The 19,561-nt window shown below is 47.0% G+C and overlaps 1 protein-coding gene across 1 annotated transcript in view; it reads left to right on the forward strand.

Annotated features, from left to right (window-relative positions):
- NIBAN2 (niban apoptosis regulator 2) overlaps positions 1 to 19,561 on the forward strand; it is a 58,896-nt gene that overhangs the window by 15,899 nt on the left and 23,436 nt on the right. The window contains exons 2-5 of the mRNA XM_032232767.1: positions 10,225 to 10,355; positions 17,007 to 17,135; positions 18,057 to 18,162; positions 18,964 to 19,131. Coding sequence (XP_032088658.1) covers positions 10,225 to 10,355; positions 17,007 to 17,135; positions 18,057 to 18,162; positions 18,964 to 19,131 — 534 coding nt within the window. The remainder of the gene's footprint in view (positions 1 to 10,224; positions 10,356 to 17,006; positions 17,136 to 18,056; positions 18,163 to 18,963; positions 19,132 to 19,561) is intronic.

The raw sequence follows: 19,561 nt of genomic DNA on the forward strand, positions 1-19,561 counted from the left end.
CTCTCCCTCCCTCTCTCTTTTTCTCTTGTTCCCTCTCCCTCCCTCCTTTCTTTTCTCTCTCCCCCTTTCTCCTTTTCTTTCTCTCCTTCCCTTTCTCTCCACCCCTTTCCCCCTCCCTCTCTTTTTCTCTCCCTCGCTCCATCTCCCTCCCTCATTTCCTCTCTCTCTCACCTCTTTCCCTCTCTCTCCCTTCTCCCCTCTCTTCCTCCTTTTGCTCCCTCTCTCCTTCCCTCCCTGTCTCTCTCCCTCCTCCTGAAATGGAGCTTCTGAAACCCATAGAAACGGGGATCAGGTCATTTGCAGGGGTAGAAATAATCTTTGTGGGAGGGGGCTTCAAAAAATGGGGAAGTGTGGGGAAAAAACCAGCCCATTTTTCAGGGCTGTTGTAACTTTGAACAGGTCACTAAACGAATGTCTGTAAGTCCATGACTTCCCGTCTGTCCTTCTGCTGGGTTCTTCTCAGCTGGGAAGCAGTGGAGCCCATCTGAGAAGGACGGATCCGAGAGAGGAACCTGCTGCAACTCCGCAGGCAACTGGGAGGGCTGGGCGTTTCCTTCCATTTCATGTTTTGGTGGCGGAGAATATCATCCGAAAACATTGCGGTATTTGCAACGCAAATCCAAGGGAGACACCCCACCGTTCCGGGGCGGCTCTGCAGCTTCAGAGGGCCACGCATTCCCCACCCCTGTGTCCTAAACATCAGACGAAGCTGGAGAGGAAGGTCTAATTGTCGGGGCGGGGTGTGCAATTTCTCAGGCTGCTCGGTGAGCGTTGCGGCCCCGCTTGGAGGAAAATATCCTAACAAATCTTGTTTGGCAGGAAATGCCAAGCATTCCAGCATCTTGGTTATTCCCAATTTTTGACAAACATGGGCAGTCTCGAAAATCCTGGGGTAGATATGGAGACCAGGAGCTGAAGGCCAGGCGCTTACGAGTCCTGGGACCATTGAGGATTTTTGCTTCTTTTTTGCAAAAGAAAACAATGGCCAGGAATTGGATAGCTGGCTTTATTTTAGTTCAGTGTGTGAGGCCAGACCTTCCTGCCCCTCCCCCTCCATATCATGGTTTGCAAATGGTGCAGATGGGTAAAACCCCAGGCCTGTGGCTGCACTGAGTCTCCAACAGTACAGAGCAGCGTTAGCAAACCTCCTCGACACTGAATACCGAAACGGGAGCACTAGAAACCGAAAGAGCAGTTCCCAATTGTGCGGTGAACTTCCAGTTTCTGACTTGTGCGTGAGCACCGGGTACCTGGCCTTCCAGTTTCTGGCCCGCACGCATGCACAAAGACCAGCTGTCTGATGCACAGGTGCATGCTGGAACCTGGAAGAGCAACAGGTGACGGCTGGCGTACCTGGAGAATTGGTTCTGTGTGCCACTTCCGGCATGCATACCAAATATTTGCATCCTGGGTATAGAGCGTAGCCTTTGTGGTAAAGTCAAAAGCAAGGGCCGCCCCAAAGAAGAGGGAGTCAAGCTATTCTGCAAAGCACCCGAAGGCAGGACAAGAAGCCATGGGTGGAAACTCATCAAGGAGAGAAGCAACTTAGAACTGAGGAGGAATTTCCTGACAGTGAGAACAATTAACCAGTGGAACAACTTGCCTCCAGAAGCTGCAAATGCTCCAACACTGGAAGTCTTTAAGAAGATGTTGGATAACCATTTGTCTGACATGGGATAGGATTTCCTGCTTAAGCAGGAGGTTGGACTAGAAGACCTCCAAGGTCCCTTCCAACTCTGTTATTCTATTGTATTCTATTCTACCCTACACTCAACACGACTCTACTTCACCTTACCCTACTCTCTTCTCTACCCTGTACCGTACCGTACCCTACTCTACTCTATTCCAATTTCTATTCTAGCAACAAAGAGGATTAGGGGACTGGAGACTAAAACATATGAAGAACGATTGCCGGAACTGGGAATGTCTACTTTAATGAAAAGAAGGACTAGGGGAGACTTGATAGCAATGTTCTAATATCTCAGGGGCTGCCACAAAGAAGAGGGAGTCAAACTATTCTCCAAAGCCACCGGAAGGCAGGAGAAGCAGCAATGGGTGCAAACTGATCAAGGAGAGAAGCAACTTAGAACCGAGGAGAAATTTCCTGACAGTGAGAACAATTAATCAGTGGAACAACTTGCCTCCAGGAGTTATGGATGCTCCATCACTGGAGGATTTCAAGAAGAGACTGGACAGCCACTTGTCTGAAATGGTCCAGGGTCTTCTGCTTGAGCAGGAGGTTAGACTAGAAGACCTCCAAGGTCCCTTCCAACTCTGTGATTCTTTTTGCCTTCGTGCTTCCTCCCAGCGGAGCCAAGAATCAAAAGCTGGTAGGCTCCCAATGATGTTCTGGAATCCACCCACCTGTCATTAATAAATTAGCTGGGCTTAATGAGATATCATAAATCCAAGCTGAGGAAGCTCCCTCCAAGGTCTTGACAACTAAATGAAGCTTTCTTATCTCAGGACATCTTTGAAATTGGGCCCCTTGTCCATGTCTTCTTGGAGCATTTGACCTTTTTTTGGTCCAAGTCACGCATGAACATTTTCAGGTTGATCCGTCAGTTTTGTCAAACGAGAAGGGGTCTTGTGCCGAATCGCACCAATGGTTATGTAGCCTAATTTTGCTAACCCTGATAGTCTGTTATGGTCAGTGGCCAGCGGAGCTGGTAGCAGACATGTTCAGTGAGGAGGTTGGGGAGGAAGCTGGGCCAGTCCTGGAGTCTGGGGAAGGCTCTGAGGAGGGCTCTGTGTCGGAGGCAGAGAGGGGGCCAGAGCCGTATGCCAGTTATCAGCTGCCTTCGGAGTCAGAGATCAGTGGGGCAGAATAACAGCTGGAGCCTGTTCCCGATGTGCGCATGTGCAGAGCTGCCTGGAGAAGGGAACAGCTAAGGAACAGGGCCAACTCAGGAGTAAAGCCACAGGTGGACGGTGAATGGCCCCTCCCAGAGGGAATAAAGAGGCGTGAAAGGGGAGGGGAGTTTGCAGGAGACAATTAGTTCATTGGGGTGAAGATCTGTTCCTGAGTTATTGCCAAGTAATTGCTGCTACAGCATGGCGTTTTGAAGATATCAGCCTGGCAGCTCTCCAAGCCTGATAAAGTGAAATCTCTTGAAAGACTATTGGCCGGGACTTTCTGGAGAGGAATTCACTTTAAACTAAATTAAAAGGGTTTAATTTAGTTAAACAGACAAGGAAGAGTCGGCTTCGTGTTTTTTGGGAAGCCTAGGTCAGAACACAATCGTCATCCACTATTTTCAGTGAAGACAGGCCAAGTTGATTAAAAGCATCGAGACTGGATGCTTCCAAGCTATGTTCTTGGTGAGCATTATCCGCAGACGGAATCTCCACCCAAAATCTCCACCACAGGAATTGGAAGCATTGTTTCTGAAAGTTTGTGGCTGTGTTGCTTATCTCCTGGGAGATCTTGGCCAGGATTTGAGAAAGGATGGAGAAATCTGAAGACACCTGAGACACTGGACAATTAATACTCTCGGTGACTCATAGAAGGTGTGGCTGAGAGGCTGGGCTGACCACACTGCTGTCAAACAGGTTGTTTTGGGTGCCTTTATCTGGTCCGCAGTTTCGTCCATTGTCCTGGGGCATTTGTAGGGCTGAGAAGAAGGGAAGTGCTTGGTTTCTTCTTCAGAAATAACATCCTGTGTAGCACTGACAAGCAAAGATATTTCACTTCAGAGTGACAAGTATGAGCCGTGGTGGCGCAGTGGTTAGAATGGAGTATTGCAGGCTAATTCTGCCGACTGCCAACAGTTCGATTCTTCACCAGGCTCAAGGTTGACTCAGCCTTCCGTCCTTCCGAGGCCGGTAAAATGAGGACCCAGATTGTTGGGGGCAAGAGGCTGACTCTGTAAACTGCTTAGAGGGGGCTGGAAAACACTGTGAAGTGGAATATAAGTCTACATGCAATTGCTATTCCTTCCTATTCCTTCCTTCCTATTCCTTCCTTCCTTCCTTCCTTCCTTCCTTCCTTGTGTGATGCAGTGGTTAGAAATGCAGTATTTCAGGCTGACTCTGCCAACTGCCTGCAGTTCGATTCTCACCAGCTTAAGGTTGACGCAGCCTTCCATCCTTCCGAGGCTGACTCTGTAAACTGCTTAGAGAGGGCTGTAAAAGCACTGTATGTATATGTGGTATATAGGTCTAAGCGCGATTGCTACCATATAATCTAGCAACTCATTTAACAAATGTTTCACTTAGCAGCATCAATTTGGGGCTCTACCATGGTCGTAACTCAAGGAAGACCTCTGCAACCTAACAGATTAAGCAGTCTATAGTGGGACTAATGGAGTGTCCATCAAATTGCATACTTAACAACAAGAGTTGTTATATATGGAAGATAGGTAGATTAAGTAGGTCGGTCGATCAGTAGGTCGATAATGTATGAGAGAGAGATGATGGGTGGATGGATGGATGGATGGATGGATGGATGGATGGATGGATGGATGGATGGATAGACAGACAGATAAGAGAGAGATGATGGATGGATGGATGGATGGATGGATGGATGGATGGATGGATGGAGAGATAGATGAGAGATGAGAAATGATGGATGGATGGATGGATGGATAAATGGATAGAGAGATGAGAGATGATAGATAGACAGACAGACAGATAGATGAGAGAGAGAGAGATGGTGGGTGGATGGATGGATGAATGGATAGAGAGATAGATGAGAGATGATGGATGGATGGATGGATGGATGGATGGATGGATGGATGGATGGATGGATGGATGGATGGATAGATAGATAGATGAAAGAGAGAGATGGTGGGTGGATGGATGGGTAGGTAGGTAGAAGATGCATGGATGGATGAGCGGATAGATACCCTTCCTCCTGTGGTTGTGGATTCTCCATCCCTGGAAGTTTCCCAAAATAGACCGGACAACCACTTGATCAGGATGCTATACGTTCTCCTGCCTTGAGCAGGATGACTGGACTAGTAGACCTCCATGGTCCCTTCCAGCCTTACGATTCTTCTATGTTTGGAGAGATCGTCCTGCCATTTCATTGGAGGCGGAATCTGAGCATGCAGCGGCATTGGACTGAGTCTCTTGAGGGGCAGGGAAAGACCCTTGTCCATAGTCCTCATGGAGAATCAGATTGACTGGCCTCTGGAGCCGAGGGTAGACTGGTACGCCACCTTCCTCGGTTGTTTGCTCACGGAAATGGTGCGGCCTCGGGAATTTGGGAAAGGACTCTGTGTGCCTTTGGTGCGGCTGTGTTTGCCCCAGGATGGAAAAAGGCTTCCAGCTACTCATAAAACCATTGATAAGTGTATAAACTGAAGGGTTTGGGTGGAGATAATGGTCTTTGCTTAGCGTGTTTGTGCGTGCCTTAAGGAGGAGACGGGCGGTTTGCAGAATGGCCAGTGTCTCTGGCGAATTCTTGCTTCCTAGTTCCCACTCAACCAGAGATAATTGACGTCCGATTAGAACCTGGCTAATCATTGACTCAAATTGAGAGATTTTAACTACCTCTTGGGGGAGTGACACTCAACCGCTTTCCTAGCAGAGAGGGGAAAAAATTAACGTACAAGTTCAAAAGGTAGATTTTATTTTCGGATCTGGTGCCTGGTTTGTTTGTTTTTTTCTTTCTCCTGCAGATCAAAAATTTGCACATGTCCCTTGATCCTCTCGACACCAAGAGAGGCTCCCGCCTCTCTATTTCCTGAGCAGCCACAAAACTAGCATATCTAGTTGAATTAAACATTCTCTTTTCTTCTAAAATTTTCCTTTTCTTGGATTTATCCATGATTGGGGTCGAAAAGCTCAATAAATCGCATGCCGGCAGGTATTACACATTGGCGATTGTGACGCATGTTTTTAGCGACCGGGAGCCGCCGCAGAGGGATGAAAGAGCCACATGCAGCTCCGGAGCCACGGGTTGTTGACCCCTGCTTTAGTTTCAACCTTGGCAGCTTGAGGAGGTCTGGACCTCAACTCCCAGAATTCCTCAGCCGTTCGGCTGGAGAAATCTGGGACTTGTAGTCCCACCCGCTGCTTTGGAGAGTGGCCTTCAAGAAAATGCCCCTTCCGTGTGTCCACTTGACCTTGTCTTGGTTTCTCCCCCTCGCTGGGTGGAGAGAATTGTAGCGTCAGGTGAGTATGACAAATTGCCAGATCATTTGAAGTGTTAATTACTTCCTGTCTTGTTGAAGAAGACGGTGTCAGCACCATAAAGTTATAAACTTGCATAATGAAGAGCCCCAGCTTCTTGGGATTTCCGTCATACCTTACAGTTAAGGGAGGGACTTTAGCCATTCTGCGTCTTCTTGGGGGGGAACCCCTGCTCTGGCAGCCCCCCTGGCTGGGGGGGGTGTGAAGCTGTCTCTGGGTTAGCTTGCTCCCATTCCCCCTCGGCCTCTTCACCCTCCCCGAATCTTTGCCTAGAGTACCTCTGTTCCAAGTCCTCCGGCTGAACTCTTTCTCGGGGCCTTCGTTCGGCCCCCGCTTCAAGCGGCCTCTCCTGATGTCTGAAGCAACAGCAAAGCAGAGGCTGACAGACGGACTTGAAATAAGAAATAAGAATAATGGATAGTAAGGCATGTAAGTGGGACTGTTTTTCTAAGCAGGTGGAAATGTGTACAGAATGCCCCTCCCTCCTTCCTTCCTCCCTCCCTTCCTCCCTACTCACTCACTCATTCACTCTTTCAAGGCCACCTCAAAATTATAGTATGTTAGACTTTGTCCTTCCTTCCTTCCTCCCTCCCTCCCTCCCTCCCTCCATCATTCATTCATTCATTCATACATGCTTACATTCTTTGTTCAAAGGCACCTCAAAATTATAGAATGTTAGACTTTGTCCTTCCTTCCTTCCTTCCTTCCTTCCTTGTTCAGCAGTATCTCAAAATTATAGAATTTGTTGCCCTTTTTCCTTTCCTTCCTTCCTTCTTTCCTTCCTTCCTTCCTTCCTTCCTTCCTTCCTTCCTTCCCTCCCTCACCAATTTCATTTATGGAGATCCAGAAATGACCTCTATTTTATTTATGGAGATCCAGAAATTAAGCCGTTTCTGGACCTGTTTTAAAGATCTCCCTTGCCCAAGAAGATCCTTCTCGAAACTGGAAGAGGGAAGATCAACCACCCAGTGGCTCCTTTGCTCTTCTCATACGTCTTATGAAAAATTGGCTCTCGGTCTCTTCTACATTGCAAAATCATTGATCTGGTTTAGCTGGAAACCTTTGAGAAGAAGGATTATAGCTTTGGCCCACAGCGAGGTGCTAATTCTTCAAAGAAAAACGAAACCTTTCCACACTCCTGCCAGTCCTGGGTGAGGGACTTGGGGGGGAAATGCCAGCGTAGTTTAAACATAAGTCGTGTTTTGTTTTGAGGAAGAGGATTTTTTTTTTGTCTGATGAACAGTTCTTGGAAATGGCATATTGTTTGGGGAACCTTTGAGGGCTGGTTAATAGAGATTGGGGGAAAATGAGTTTTTCCTCCACTTTGTTTCAATCTGGCTTCTAATCTATAACCACCAGTCAGTTACCATAGATAGCATTTTTTTCCCCTTCATGTCTTGCTGTTTTCTACCAGATCAGCTGATGGCATGGTAATGTCTCCATATCTATTTAAAGAGTGTCCATTCATTTTCACATGACTGGGTTTTTTTGAGAGGGAGAGGGAGGGAGGGAAGAGAGAAAGAAAGGAGAGAGAGAAAGACAGACAGAGAGAGAGAGAGACAGATGAAGGGAAGGAAGGAAGAAAAGAAAGAAATAAAGAAAGAGGAAGGAAGCAAGGAAAGAGAAAGAAAGAGAGAGAGAGAAAGAAAGAAAGAAAGAAAGAAAGAAAGAAAGAAAGAAAGAAAGGGAAAGGAGATAAGGAAGGAAAGCAGGAGAGAAAGAAAGACAGGAAGGAAAGAGAAAGAAAAAAGAAAGAAAGGGAAAGGAGAAAAGGAAGGAAAGCAAGAGAGAAAGACAGGAAGGAAAGAGAAAGAAAGAAAGAAAAAAGAAAGAAAGAAAGGAAAGAAAGAAAGAAAGAAAGGGAAGTGAAAGGAGATAAGGAAAAAAAGAAAGCAGGAGAAACGAAGGAAGGAAAGGGAAAGGAGATACTGAAGGAAAGCAGGAGAGAAAGGAAGGAAGGAAAGAAAAAGAAATGAAGAAAGAAAGAAAAAAGAGGGAAAGAGGGGGCAAAGGAGATAAGGAAGGGAAGGAAGGCAGCAGAGAAAGAAAAAAGAAAACAGGAAGGAAAATAAATGGTGCCTGTTTTTCTCCTTCAATTGGTGACCTCCCCTCTTTGACAAACCTGCTAGCCAAGTTCCCAGGTGTTGAAAGGCGTCTGGAGGCCTACCTGGGGATAGAACAGGGGAGAAAGAGTGGCGTCGTTTGCAGCTTGATTTGCATCGGATCTTGAGGTGGGCTTCTCCTTTGGATTGGAGGAAGGGGCTGCGTAAGCTTTCCTGCCCCCTTCCCTTCTTACTTATAGTTATAAGTTAGACTTATATACCGCTTCATAGGGCCTTCAGCCCTCTCTAAGCGGTTTACAGAGTCAGCATATCGCCCCCAACAACAATCCGGGTCCTCATTTCACCCACCTCGGAAGGATGGAAGGCTGAGTCAACCCTGAGCCGGTGAGATTTGAACAGCCGAACTGCAGAACTGCAGTCAGTTGAAGTAGCCTGCAGTGCTGCATTTAACCACTGCGCCACTTCGGCTCTTTCCAACGTCTCATTGCTGAAGAAACGGGGGGGAAAGGAAAGCTACATCCCAAGGGAAGAGAATATTTGTAGCTCAGGGTTAACCTGGGGGTCCCTTGATGCTCTGTGGGCTTCCAGACGTTTGGTGACCCAACTAGGTAACATCATCAGTAGTAGAAGGGAGTGGGGGGTTTAGTCATAGTTCAGAATATTTAGAGAAGAAACATCGCGCAAGCAACACTGGCGCACGCAGACATGAAGTTGTGCTCGCAGAGATTCCAGCTCCTTCCGTGACCACTAACCGCCCCCCTCCATGAGAAAGAGCGAAGGCCGCATTCCGAACTCAAAACTGAGGAGGAGGAGGACTGTGGGGAGTTGATGTTCTCTGAACTTGGTGGTTTCCATGCAGACGTTTCATTACCAAACTAGGTGACATTATCAGTGCTGGAAGGCACGGAGTGGAGTGGAGAGTGAGGGGGGGAGGAGGACTGCAGGGTTCTGGTGCTCTCTGAGTTTGGTGTTTTCCGTGCAAATGTTTCATTACCAAACTAGGTAACATAATCATCGCTAGAAGGGAGAAAGAGCAAAGCCAGCACTGATGACGTTAGCTAGTTGGGTCGTGAAATGTCTGCAAGAAGACAGCCAATAGAGCACCCAGGATCCCACAGTCTTCCTCCTCCTCCTCCTCCTCCTCCTCCTCCTCCTCCTCCTCCTCCTCCTCCTCCTCCTCCTTCCTCCTCCTCCTCCTCCTCCTCCTCCTCCTCCTCCTCCTCCTCTCCACAAACCCCATCCCCTTGTAGCACTGATGATATTACCTAGTGGGATAATGAAATGTCTGCAAGAAAACAGCCAGTAGAGCACCAAGGACCCCGCACAGTCATCGTCCTCCTCTTCTCTACAAATCCCAACCCCTTTCTAGCACTGATAACATTACCTAGTGGGGTAATGAAACGCCTGCAAGAAAACCACCAAGCTCAGAGAGCACCGAGGACCTTACAGCTCAACGCTGAGCTACAAATCTTCTATCAGTATACTTGCCCCTTTTTGCCTAAGTGCAAAAACCACTCCATTCCACCTGGGATTTCTGCAACATTCCCTTTTCCTCAGATAGGGAGATTACAAAAGCAATATTTCAATCATCTAATTAGTAAGGAAAACGCTGACTCCTTTTCCCTGTCTGGTACTCCCTTTTAAATCAGTAAAGAAGGGGGGAATTCCCACTAGGGAATAGGGAAGTGAGGGGTAGGCCCCAGGGAGTCTGTTCCCCCCCCCTTCAAGCTTGCATTGTTGCCCAGGTAGCCCTGCTTAAGAGGAAACCTTCCACCGGGTTGTGCAATATCGCACAAAGCTGAGTGAGCGACAGTGTCTGCCTTCTGCATTCTGTTAACAAGCAGAATGTCTGCTTTCCAGCTCTATTCCAATTGATTGATTGAAGATCTTAGTTACTGGTCAAATCTGAGCTTGCTTGGCTTCCAACTCCAGACAAGGCTGACTAGATGCGTGTGTGTGTGACTTACACATTGACCTCCAACTTCTGTCCCTTCTCATGTACATTTTCCTTCTCTCTTTGCAGGGAAGACAGACAAGATCCTCACGGAGTTTAGCCAGTTCTACCAGGAGCAATATGGCCTCGCCCTGTTTAACAGCGTCCGCTTTGAGATTGAAGGGGGAACAGCTCCACAAGCCCAGCTGTTGCATCGCAAGGTAAGTCAGTTTTCAGGCTTGCAAGCAAGTCTCCACGGGTTGAGGTTCCTCAAAAATTCCATTTTATTAGAGATGTCCTATTGGCACATCTGGGAAAACCCGAATCTGAAAGCTTCTAGGTTTTCCCCACCCAAATGAAAGTTCGAGTCCCTGCCCAGCACCCACATGTCCGTCACAATCAATGCACTGTCCCAACTGGAGATGCCTCCCAGTCACACCCTTCCAGGGTGCAGGGCGGAGTGGCCTTGGCTCTCGGAGAAAGGAATATTATTTTGACCAGCAGTCACCAACTGGTGGTGCGTGAGAAAAATTATTTGCATTTTTTATATGGCACTAAATCCGGGGTCCTCAAACTACGGCTCCTGGGGCGGATAGGTGCAATGAACGCTTTTGTGGCTGCAGAGAGTCTCCCCCTTTGGGGTCTTTTTGTGGGGGTCGGAGGGGGGCAGAAATCCCGACTTGGGGTCTGCTTCGGCCTCCTGGTGGGGGGCTTGGGGCGAAGGCTGGAGGGAAGAGCCGCTGGTGGCGAAGAGCCGGAGGGCCTCGTTCCAGTGGGACAGCATCATGGCCTGGAACTGGCTGACCATCTCAGCCCACTGAGCCTCCAGGCGCCGGCACCTGGCCTTGCACTCCCTCAGGTCTTCCCTCTGCTTGGAAAACCTATGCTCCTAGTCCTCAGTGAGGTGCTTCTGCTGAGCCTCCTTCTCAGTCAGGTCCAATTTGAACTGAGCTGTTTTGCCAACTCTTTCTCCTGGTGGCTGCTTAGCTCCAGCAATTGCTTCCTGTTGGGGCTCTAAGGAGCCCGGGCGGGCAGGCGAGGACGGGTTGGGAGAGGCAAGCAGAGGTTGTTGAGGCGCCCCTTGATGTGAGTAACATCGAGTTGGCCACACCCACTCAGACACATGACCATCTGGCCACGCCCACCCAGCCTGTCCTTAGGCAGATCCTATTGGTGGTCCGCGGGATTTAAAATTATGAATTTAATGGTCCCTGAGGTCCGAAAGGACCCCTGATTTTGACTATATGACTCCCCAGCTCCATACAATCCCCCCTCCGGGTTTCCCGCACCACTAAATGTGGCAGGCCTGATGATGCAACACCCAAAATGTCTTCCAGGACTGACATCAGACGTGACACAACCTCGAGCAACCTGTTGAGAAATAGGCTCTAAAGCTGCTCCCCCCTCCAAAAAAATCTAGTTCTTCTTCTTCATGAAGATTCTTCAGGGACGTCCTTGGGCAGAGAAGGAAGGATTTGGAGGCATCCCAAGTTTTATCGTAGGAGAGGGAGGCGACCTTGCCTTTCCGATAACGATCAGAGACATTATCCTTAGGGTCTTCTGCGAGATAGCACAGGGCGGGCAACGGCACAGAGGGGAGGAACGTGTGTCGCCAGGAGGCAAATCAGAGGGAGGGGTGGAAGAGACACGCAAGGGGGAAAGAAGGGCTTAACCAGGGTTGCTGAAAACAGCAGCGTTCACACAACCTTGTCGAGTTTGGGTAGAGTTGACCTGTGTTTTAGAATAGTTCAGCACTTCGGATAAACTTTGCTCCTTTGGTTGGCTCGCAGTTCAGTATTAGGAGAACCAGGGGTGGGCTTCAAAAATGTTAACAAGGGTTATTTGCCGGGTTGCTGGGTAGGCGTGGCCATGGTGGGCGTGGCCTAGTTTTTGCCCTCCCTGGGCTCTGGAGGCTCAAATAGAGCCTCCGGGAGGGTGAAAACGGCCTCCCCAGGCTCCGGAGGCCAGAAACATCCCATTTCCGCCCTTCCCGAATTCCCAGTAGTCCTGTTTTTTTGCCTTCCCTGAGCCTCCACGTAGGCCCTGCACTTCCCTGCATCCAAAACGGGCCACGTGGGGACTCCTGGGAGGGGCAGGGTGGGCGTGGCCAGCCAGGAGTGGGTTTTGGGAGTTCTCTGAACTGAATCTTAGCTGGAGGTTCTCCTGAACCCCTGCGAACCCCCCAACAGCCGATCCCTGGGGGTAGCCCAGCAAACGAGTGAAAATAATTCTGTTTTAGAGCTGATTGCGAGATGGGGTGTAAATGAGGTGACACCTTGAGGTTTAGCTCCGCTCCGGCTGAGCCTCTGGGAACAAGTTTTTCCGCAAGAAAACAGAAATGGTTTCCTGAGATTTCATTTCCCCCTTTTGTTTATTTGCATCCTACCTTTATTATTTGTACAAATAATTTGAAATGGTGGACATACCCAAAGCACATTTCTCCTTCTCGTATTTTCCCCCGTGACAACAACCCTGTGAGGCGGACTGGCTGAGAGAGAGGGACTGGCCTGAAGTCACCCAGCTGTCTTTCATGGCTAAGGCGGGACTAGGACTCATCTTCTCTTGGTGATTGGTCCAAAGTCACTCAACTTACTTTCATGTCTGAGGTGGTGCTAGAACTCACCGTCTCCTGGGCATTGACCCAAAGTTACCAGTGAGCTTTCATGGCTAAGGAATTCGCTGTCTCCTGGTGATTGGCCCAATGTTTCCCAACCTATTTTCATACCTGAGGTGGTGCTAGAATTCACCATCTCCTGGTGATTCCTCCAAAGTCACCCGTGAGCTTACATGGCTAAGAAGAGGACTAAAACTCACTGTACCTCCTGACGATTGGCCCAAAGTCATCCAGCGGGTTTTCATGGCTAAGGCGGGACTAGAACTCACTGTCTCCTGATGACTGGAGTCAGCCAACCTACTTCTGTGTCTGGGGTGGTATTAGAAATCACCGTCTCGAGGGAATTGGCCCAAAGTCAGCCAGATGGCTTTCATACCTGAGGTAGCACTAGAACTCACTGTCTCCTGGGGATTAACCCAAAATCACCCAGTGGGTTTTTTCATGGCTAAGGTGAGACTAGAACTCGCCGTCTCCTGGTTTCTAGCCTGGTGCCTTAACCCCTAAACCAAACTGGTTCTTACATTGGCCACCCCTTCCACTTTTTCTCACGATCAAGGGAACCGGGTTCAAGGCATTCTAGGCGTAAGTAAGGCTGGCTCCTTCAGCCAGGGGAACAGGAGGCTGTCTTGCGCGCGCCTGGGTCCGATTGAAATTAGAGCCGGCCAAGCAGACTTGGCTGTTCCGTTGTTTGTATTGTCGGCCGGTTCGTTTCCCGCCGCCCCCCTTTCTCTCCCAAAAAAAAATTAAAAAGGAAGGAAAAAATAACAGAGGCGGTGATTATTCTCCCCAGCTGATCTTTGCTCTTTCTTGCAAATGTAAACAGGCTAAGTGCTTAATTGCAACTCAGCCTGTCTGCCATGGACCAGGAGACGCCCAGATGCAGACGGGTGTGCGGGATTCCGTCTGCCCCGAGTTTTTAATCAGGAGGGATGCTCCGTTTTCTAGCCCCATTGTATCCGGACAACCAGCCCCTCGGGGGAAGACAGGCCAAACAAAACATCGCTCCAAAATAGAGGTTTTCAATCGCGGTCCCAAAGTCACTACTGGGCCTTGGTCTATTCAGAACTGGGCCGCCACTTGTATGGCCCCTTCCCTTCCCGTTCCACTGATTTAGCCGCGGTGGCACAGTGGTTAGAATGCGGTACTGCAGGCTACTTCTGCTGATTGCCGGCTGCCTGCAGTTTGGCAGTTTGAATCTCACCAGGCTCAAGGTTGAGGACCCAGATTGTTGGAGGGCAATAGGCTGACTCTGTAAACCGCTTTGAGAGGGTGTAAAGCACTGTGAAGTAATATATGTCTAAGGGTTCCTTCCTTCTTTCCCTCCCAGTAGTTAGAATGCAGTACTGCAGGCTAATTCTGCCTACAGTCAGGAGTTCAATCCTGACCAGCTCAAGGTTGAATCAACCTTCTGTCCTTCCAAGGTGGGTAAAATGAGGACCCAGATTGTTGGGGACAAGAGGCTGACTCTGTAAACTGCTTAGAGAGGGCTGGAAAGCACTGTGAAGCGGGATATAAGTCTAAGTGCTATTGCTATTCTTCTTTCCTTCCTTCCATCCATCCATCCATCCATCCATTCATAATGTGCAGTGGTTAGAATACAGTATTGCAGGCTAACTCTGCCAAGTTAGAATCTCACCAGGCTCATGGCTGACTCAGCCTTCCGTCCTTCCGAGGTCCATAAAATGAGGACCCAGGTTGTTGGGGGCAAGAGGCTGACTCTGTAAACCGCTTAGAGAGGGCTGTAAAAGCAGTATATTTTGAGGGCTCTGGTTGTTGTTCATTTATTTCTAATCTGCTTATTAAGCTGTCCCAGGACTGATGAAACTCCGCAAACATTTGAGATTCTCCCACTTCCCCCCCCCCAAACTGGACAATGATATTTTTGAGCACACTTGACCATTTTTGAGAACTTTGAGCTGTCCCAATATTTGCTGATCATTCGGATTTTGGCTCCATCCCCCTCACCCTCCCCCCTTTCTCAACACAACTTCCTTACTTTTGGCTTTTGTTAGTTACATTTCTTCCCCGTTGGTGGCTTCAATGTTTAAATTGCCTTTTTAAGTCGTGGAAGTCACAGTCTGGATTTCTTTGGTGGTATCAATAGGAAGGCGTTTAAAAACAGCATGTTACGCCCCTAGGCAAAGGTTGATACCTCGAAATAGATTCGTTTAAAATAAACCAAACCCAAAATAAATGTGGAACATTACAAAGGGCATCAAAAAGGCAACTTTTTTTAAAAAAAAAGAAAAGGATTATGTGTGTCTATACAGATTCTCCTCGACGTATGGCCACAATAGGGACTAGAAGATTTGCCGCTAAGCAATGCAGTCGCTCAGTGAGACATCAAGTAAATTGTGACTTTCCTTGCTGACTTCTATCTGACTTCTATCTTCTTCTTCATGTTATGTGATGCTTTTGAGAGCTGCATGCAACGAAATTTCATTTTTAATGCATGCCAACATTCAAAGTGATGATGAAGTTATTCTATTCCCTGCTGATGTTGCTTGTCAGGAGCCAGCTGGGAAGCTGGCAAACATAACCTCAGGATGACGCGACCGTTGTAAATGTGAAACGGTTGCCAAGTGTCCTAATCACAGTCAAGTGGCCACAGGGATGCTGCAGCTCTCTTAAACATGGCAACCAGCCGTAAATTACTTTTTCCAGCACTGTGGTAACTTCGAACAGTTGCTAAACTTGAGTGTTAAGAATCAAGGATTCAGAAATACTCAGATTGAACAGCCAAGGAGACGTAGAAAGAGATAAACCGAGAAAGAGATGAGCCGAGGTGGCGCAGTGGTTAGGGTGCAGTACTGCAGGCCACTTCAGCTGACTGCTATCTGCAGTTCAGCGGTTCAAATCTCACCGGCTCAAGGTCGACTCAGCCTTCCATCCTTCCGAGGTGGGTGAAATGAGGACCCAGACTGTGGGGGCAAGTTGCTAACTCAATTTGCTAAAAAAAAATTGTAAACCGCTTAGAGAGGGCTGAAAGCCCTATTAAGCGGTATAGAAGTCAAATAAATAAATAAATAAATAAATAAATAAATATAAATAAATATAAATATAAATAAATATAAATAAATATAAATAAATATAAATATAAATAAATATAAATAAATATAAATAAAAATAAATATAAATAAATAAAAATAAATATAAATAAATAAAAATAAATATAAATAAATATAAATAAATATAAATAAATATAAATAAATATAAATAAATAAATAAATATGCTAGAGAGAAATATGGGAGACAAGTCAAAAAGAAAAAAAGCATAGCAATTAAAGTACTGAAGCGGGCAAGAGATGATGGATAGATAATTTTACACTTTGGTGGTGTTAAGATTTTCTCTTCTTCTTCCTCCTCCTCCTCCTCTTCCTCTCCTCCCTCTCTCTCTCTCTCTCGCTCTCTCGCTCTTGTAGGTAGGTGACATTATTAGAAGTTAGGTAGGATAGAAAGAAAACGTTTGTTTTAACAAAGGATAACATGATTAAAAGCTAAAATAAGAGAGAGAAACAAGAAAAAAAGGGGAACATTAGTGTATACATTTTTATGTAATGAAACAAGAGCAATAATAAGGGAAAGCATGGAATAATGACAGGTTACAACTTTAGATAAACACGTATTACTATTAGAAATATACAAGTTGGTTGAAAGTAATAACTCATGATCAGTTCGCACCATTTCAGGAGAACTGGTTGTTAACCTTCTGAGGAGTTTGGTGAACCAGTTGTTGGAAGAAATCATTAGGGCAGAGAACTGGTTGTTAAATTATTTGAATTCCACCACTGGCTACGACTAATGCTATTAGGATTGTTTTGGTATTAGGCTGTATGACATTTAGGGGCCATGCTGTTTATGCATTGATATGTTTGTAAAAATAAATAAATTTAATTTTTTTTTAAAGAATCAAAGCAATGCTTGTAGTAGCAATAGCAATAGCAGTTAGACTTATATACCGCTTCATAGGGCTTTCAGCCCTCTCTAAGCGTTTTATAGAGTCAGCATATCGCCCCCACAGTCTGGGTCCTCATTTCACCCACCTCGGAAGGATGGAAGGCTGAGTCAACCTTGAGCCGGTGAGATTTGAACAGCTGAACTGCAGAACTGCAGTCAGCTGAAGTAGCCTGCAGTGCTGCATTTAACTACTGCGCCACCTCAGCTCTGAGTGTGCCAAGGTCGCCCAAAGTCATTCAAAAGTGTCCAAGGGAATGTCTTCTCCAGCTCACGGTGTTTCTCCTTCCCTGTGTATCCCCAGGTACCTCTGGAAGACCGGATCATCTTCTCGGGCAACCTCTTCCAATACATAGAAGAGAACAAAAAATGGAGGAACCGTTTCAGCGTCGTACCCCTGAATTACGGTCTGGTGCTGTACGAGAACAAACTGGTGAGATTCTGCTGTGGCCTCAGGAGAAATACTCATTTTTTAAATTACTATTATGCCTCTGAGGAAGTGCGGGGCCGCTAGGGAAGCTATGATAAACTGAAGAGATCCATAATACCAGTAGGAAATATTGTAAATTTGCCAAAGGCGCTGAAAACGAAGACTTGCAAAGGAATTTTCCAACAGCCGGGAAATTAGTAGGTGGTTTTGGACATAATTGCTTTGAACATCTAGACGAAGTTCCGCAAAGTATGTTAGCTGTAGGGGAGATCATTAGTATGATAGCTTTGGTGGGGAGGCCATTAGTGGCAGGAATGTTGACCGCATGAAAATTATATGTTTTGTTGTTGTTAGTTGCGAAGTTATGTCCGATCCATTGCGACCCCATGGACAACATTCCTCCAGGCCTTCCTGTCCTCTGCCATCCTCTGGAGTCCATTTGAACTCACACCTATTGCTTGGGGACTCCATCCAGCCACCTCATTCTCTGCTGTCCCCTTCTTCTCTTGCCCTCCATCGTTCGCAGCATTAGGTTCTTCTCCAGGGAGTCTTTCTTCCTTCTCATTAGGTGGCCAAAGTCTTTGAGTTTCCTCTTCAGGATCTGGCCTTCTAAAGAGCAGTCAGGGTTGATCTCCTCTAGGACTGACCGGTTGGATGGCCTTGCAGTCCAAGGGACTCAATGCAGGAGTCTTCTCCAGCACCAGAGTTCAAAGGCCTCCATTCTTTGGTGCTCAGCCTTCCTTATGGTCCAACTTTCACAGCCATCCTTTGCAACTGGGACAACCATCACCTTAACTATCCACCCTTGTGTTGACAGGGTCGTGTCTCTGCTTTTTAGGATGCTGTCTAGATTTGCCATAGCTTCCCTCCCCAGGAGAAAGCCTCTTTTAATTTCATCATATGCTTATATGTTCCCCTCTCTAGGCCTATGAAAGAGGTCTACAGCCTCGAATTCTCATCAACAGTGCTGGCTACAAGATCCTCACCTCCCTGGACCAATATTTGGAACTGATCGGCAATAACTTAACCGGTGAGTTCTACTTGGTGTATCCCAGCTGGGATGCAGGATAGTGACATTTAACAAATAAGGCTGATTTTTAGTTTAGGATAGCGGTGTCAAACTCAAAGCTGATCTGGCCCACAGGGTGCTTAAATCTGGCCCGTGGGGCCATCCTGGAAACTACAAAAATGCAAGTAGAAGAATAGGTGGGAAGGTAACAGTGTTCCGTAGGTCTTCGGTGTTTAGTCATGCTGGCCACATGACCACGGAGACGTCTTCGGACAGTGCTGGGTCTTTGGCCTTTGAAACGGAGATGAGCACCGCCTCCTAGAGTCAGGAACGACTAGCACATATGCGTGAGGGGAACCTTTACCACACTATTATAACAATCCCTTTTTTGACTTATTTAATTTTATTACTGCAATTTCCCTATTTCACTCCTCTGCTCTCATTTCTAATTTTCATATTTCTTCTCTAACCATTGATAAAATAACTCCCATGTACCATAACAGTCAGATTCTTCCTTCTCTTTAATTGCAAATGTTAATCTATTCATTTCTGCACATTCTAATATTTTCTTAATCACGTTCTCATCCATAGGTAAAAAATAATAATTGGACAAAAATTTGTATATAGTTGGAGAAGATGATACAACAACATACTGGCTTTAAACCAGGATTATTCTTGTTGGGGATTTCTACCACAAACTCATATAGTAAAGAAAATGTATATTGGATTTTATTCATGTAATAGCTGCAGCTAGAATTGTATTTGCACAAAATTGGAAAAGTGTCTGTGTCATTGTTGTCGTCGTTGTTGTTTCCCCTCCAGGTTCTCCATCCAAGTCGAGCCACGCTTCCATCATCAAGTGTCCCACCCAGTTCCCCATCATCCTTTGGCACCCTTACGCCCGCCATTATTACTTTTGTGTGATGACTGGCAAGGAGCAGGAGAAGTGGAAGGCCATTTTTCAAGATTGTGTGCGACACTGCAACAACGGTGTGTTTGATGGGATACTATTGTGGATGGGTATTCTCCCTTTGAAGCTATTGCTTCCTTCCTCCTCTCCCCCCCTTTTCTTCTTTCTCTCCCTCCATTTCTTTTTTCTCTCCCTCTTTTCTCCTTCCTTCCTTGCCATGGAAAAGCAGTGGTTAGAATGCAGTATTGCGGGATGATTCTGCCGACTGCCAGGAGTTTGATCCTGACTGGCTCAAGGTTGACTCAGCCTTTCATCTTTCTGAGGTCAGTAAAATGAGGACCCAGATTGTTGGGGGCAAGAGGCTGACTCTGTAAACAGCTTAGAGAGGGCTGTAAAAGCACTGCAAAATGGAATATAAGTCTAAGGGCTATAGCTCTTCCTTCCCTCCCTCCCTCCCTCCCTCCCTCCCTCCCTTCCTTCCTTCCTTCCTTCCATGGTGTGCAGTGGTTA

This window comes from Thamnophis elegans, chromosome 16, assembly GCF_009769535.1.
Source record: "Thamnophis elegans isolate rThaEle1 chromosome 16, rThaEle1.pri, whole genome shotgun sequence".
Classification (NCBI taxonomy): domain Eukaryota; kingdom Metazoa; phylum Chordata; class Lepidosauria; order Squamata; family Colubridae; genus Thamnophis; species Thamnophis elegans.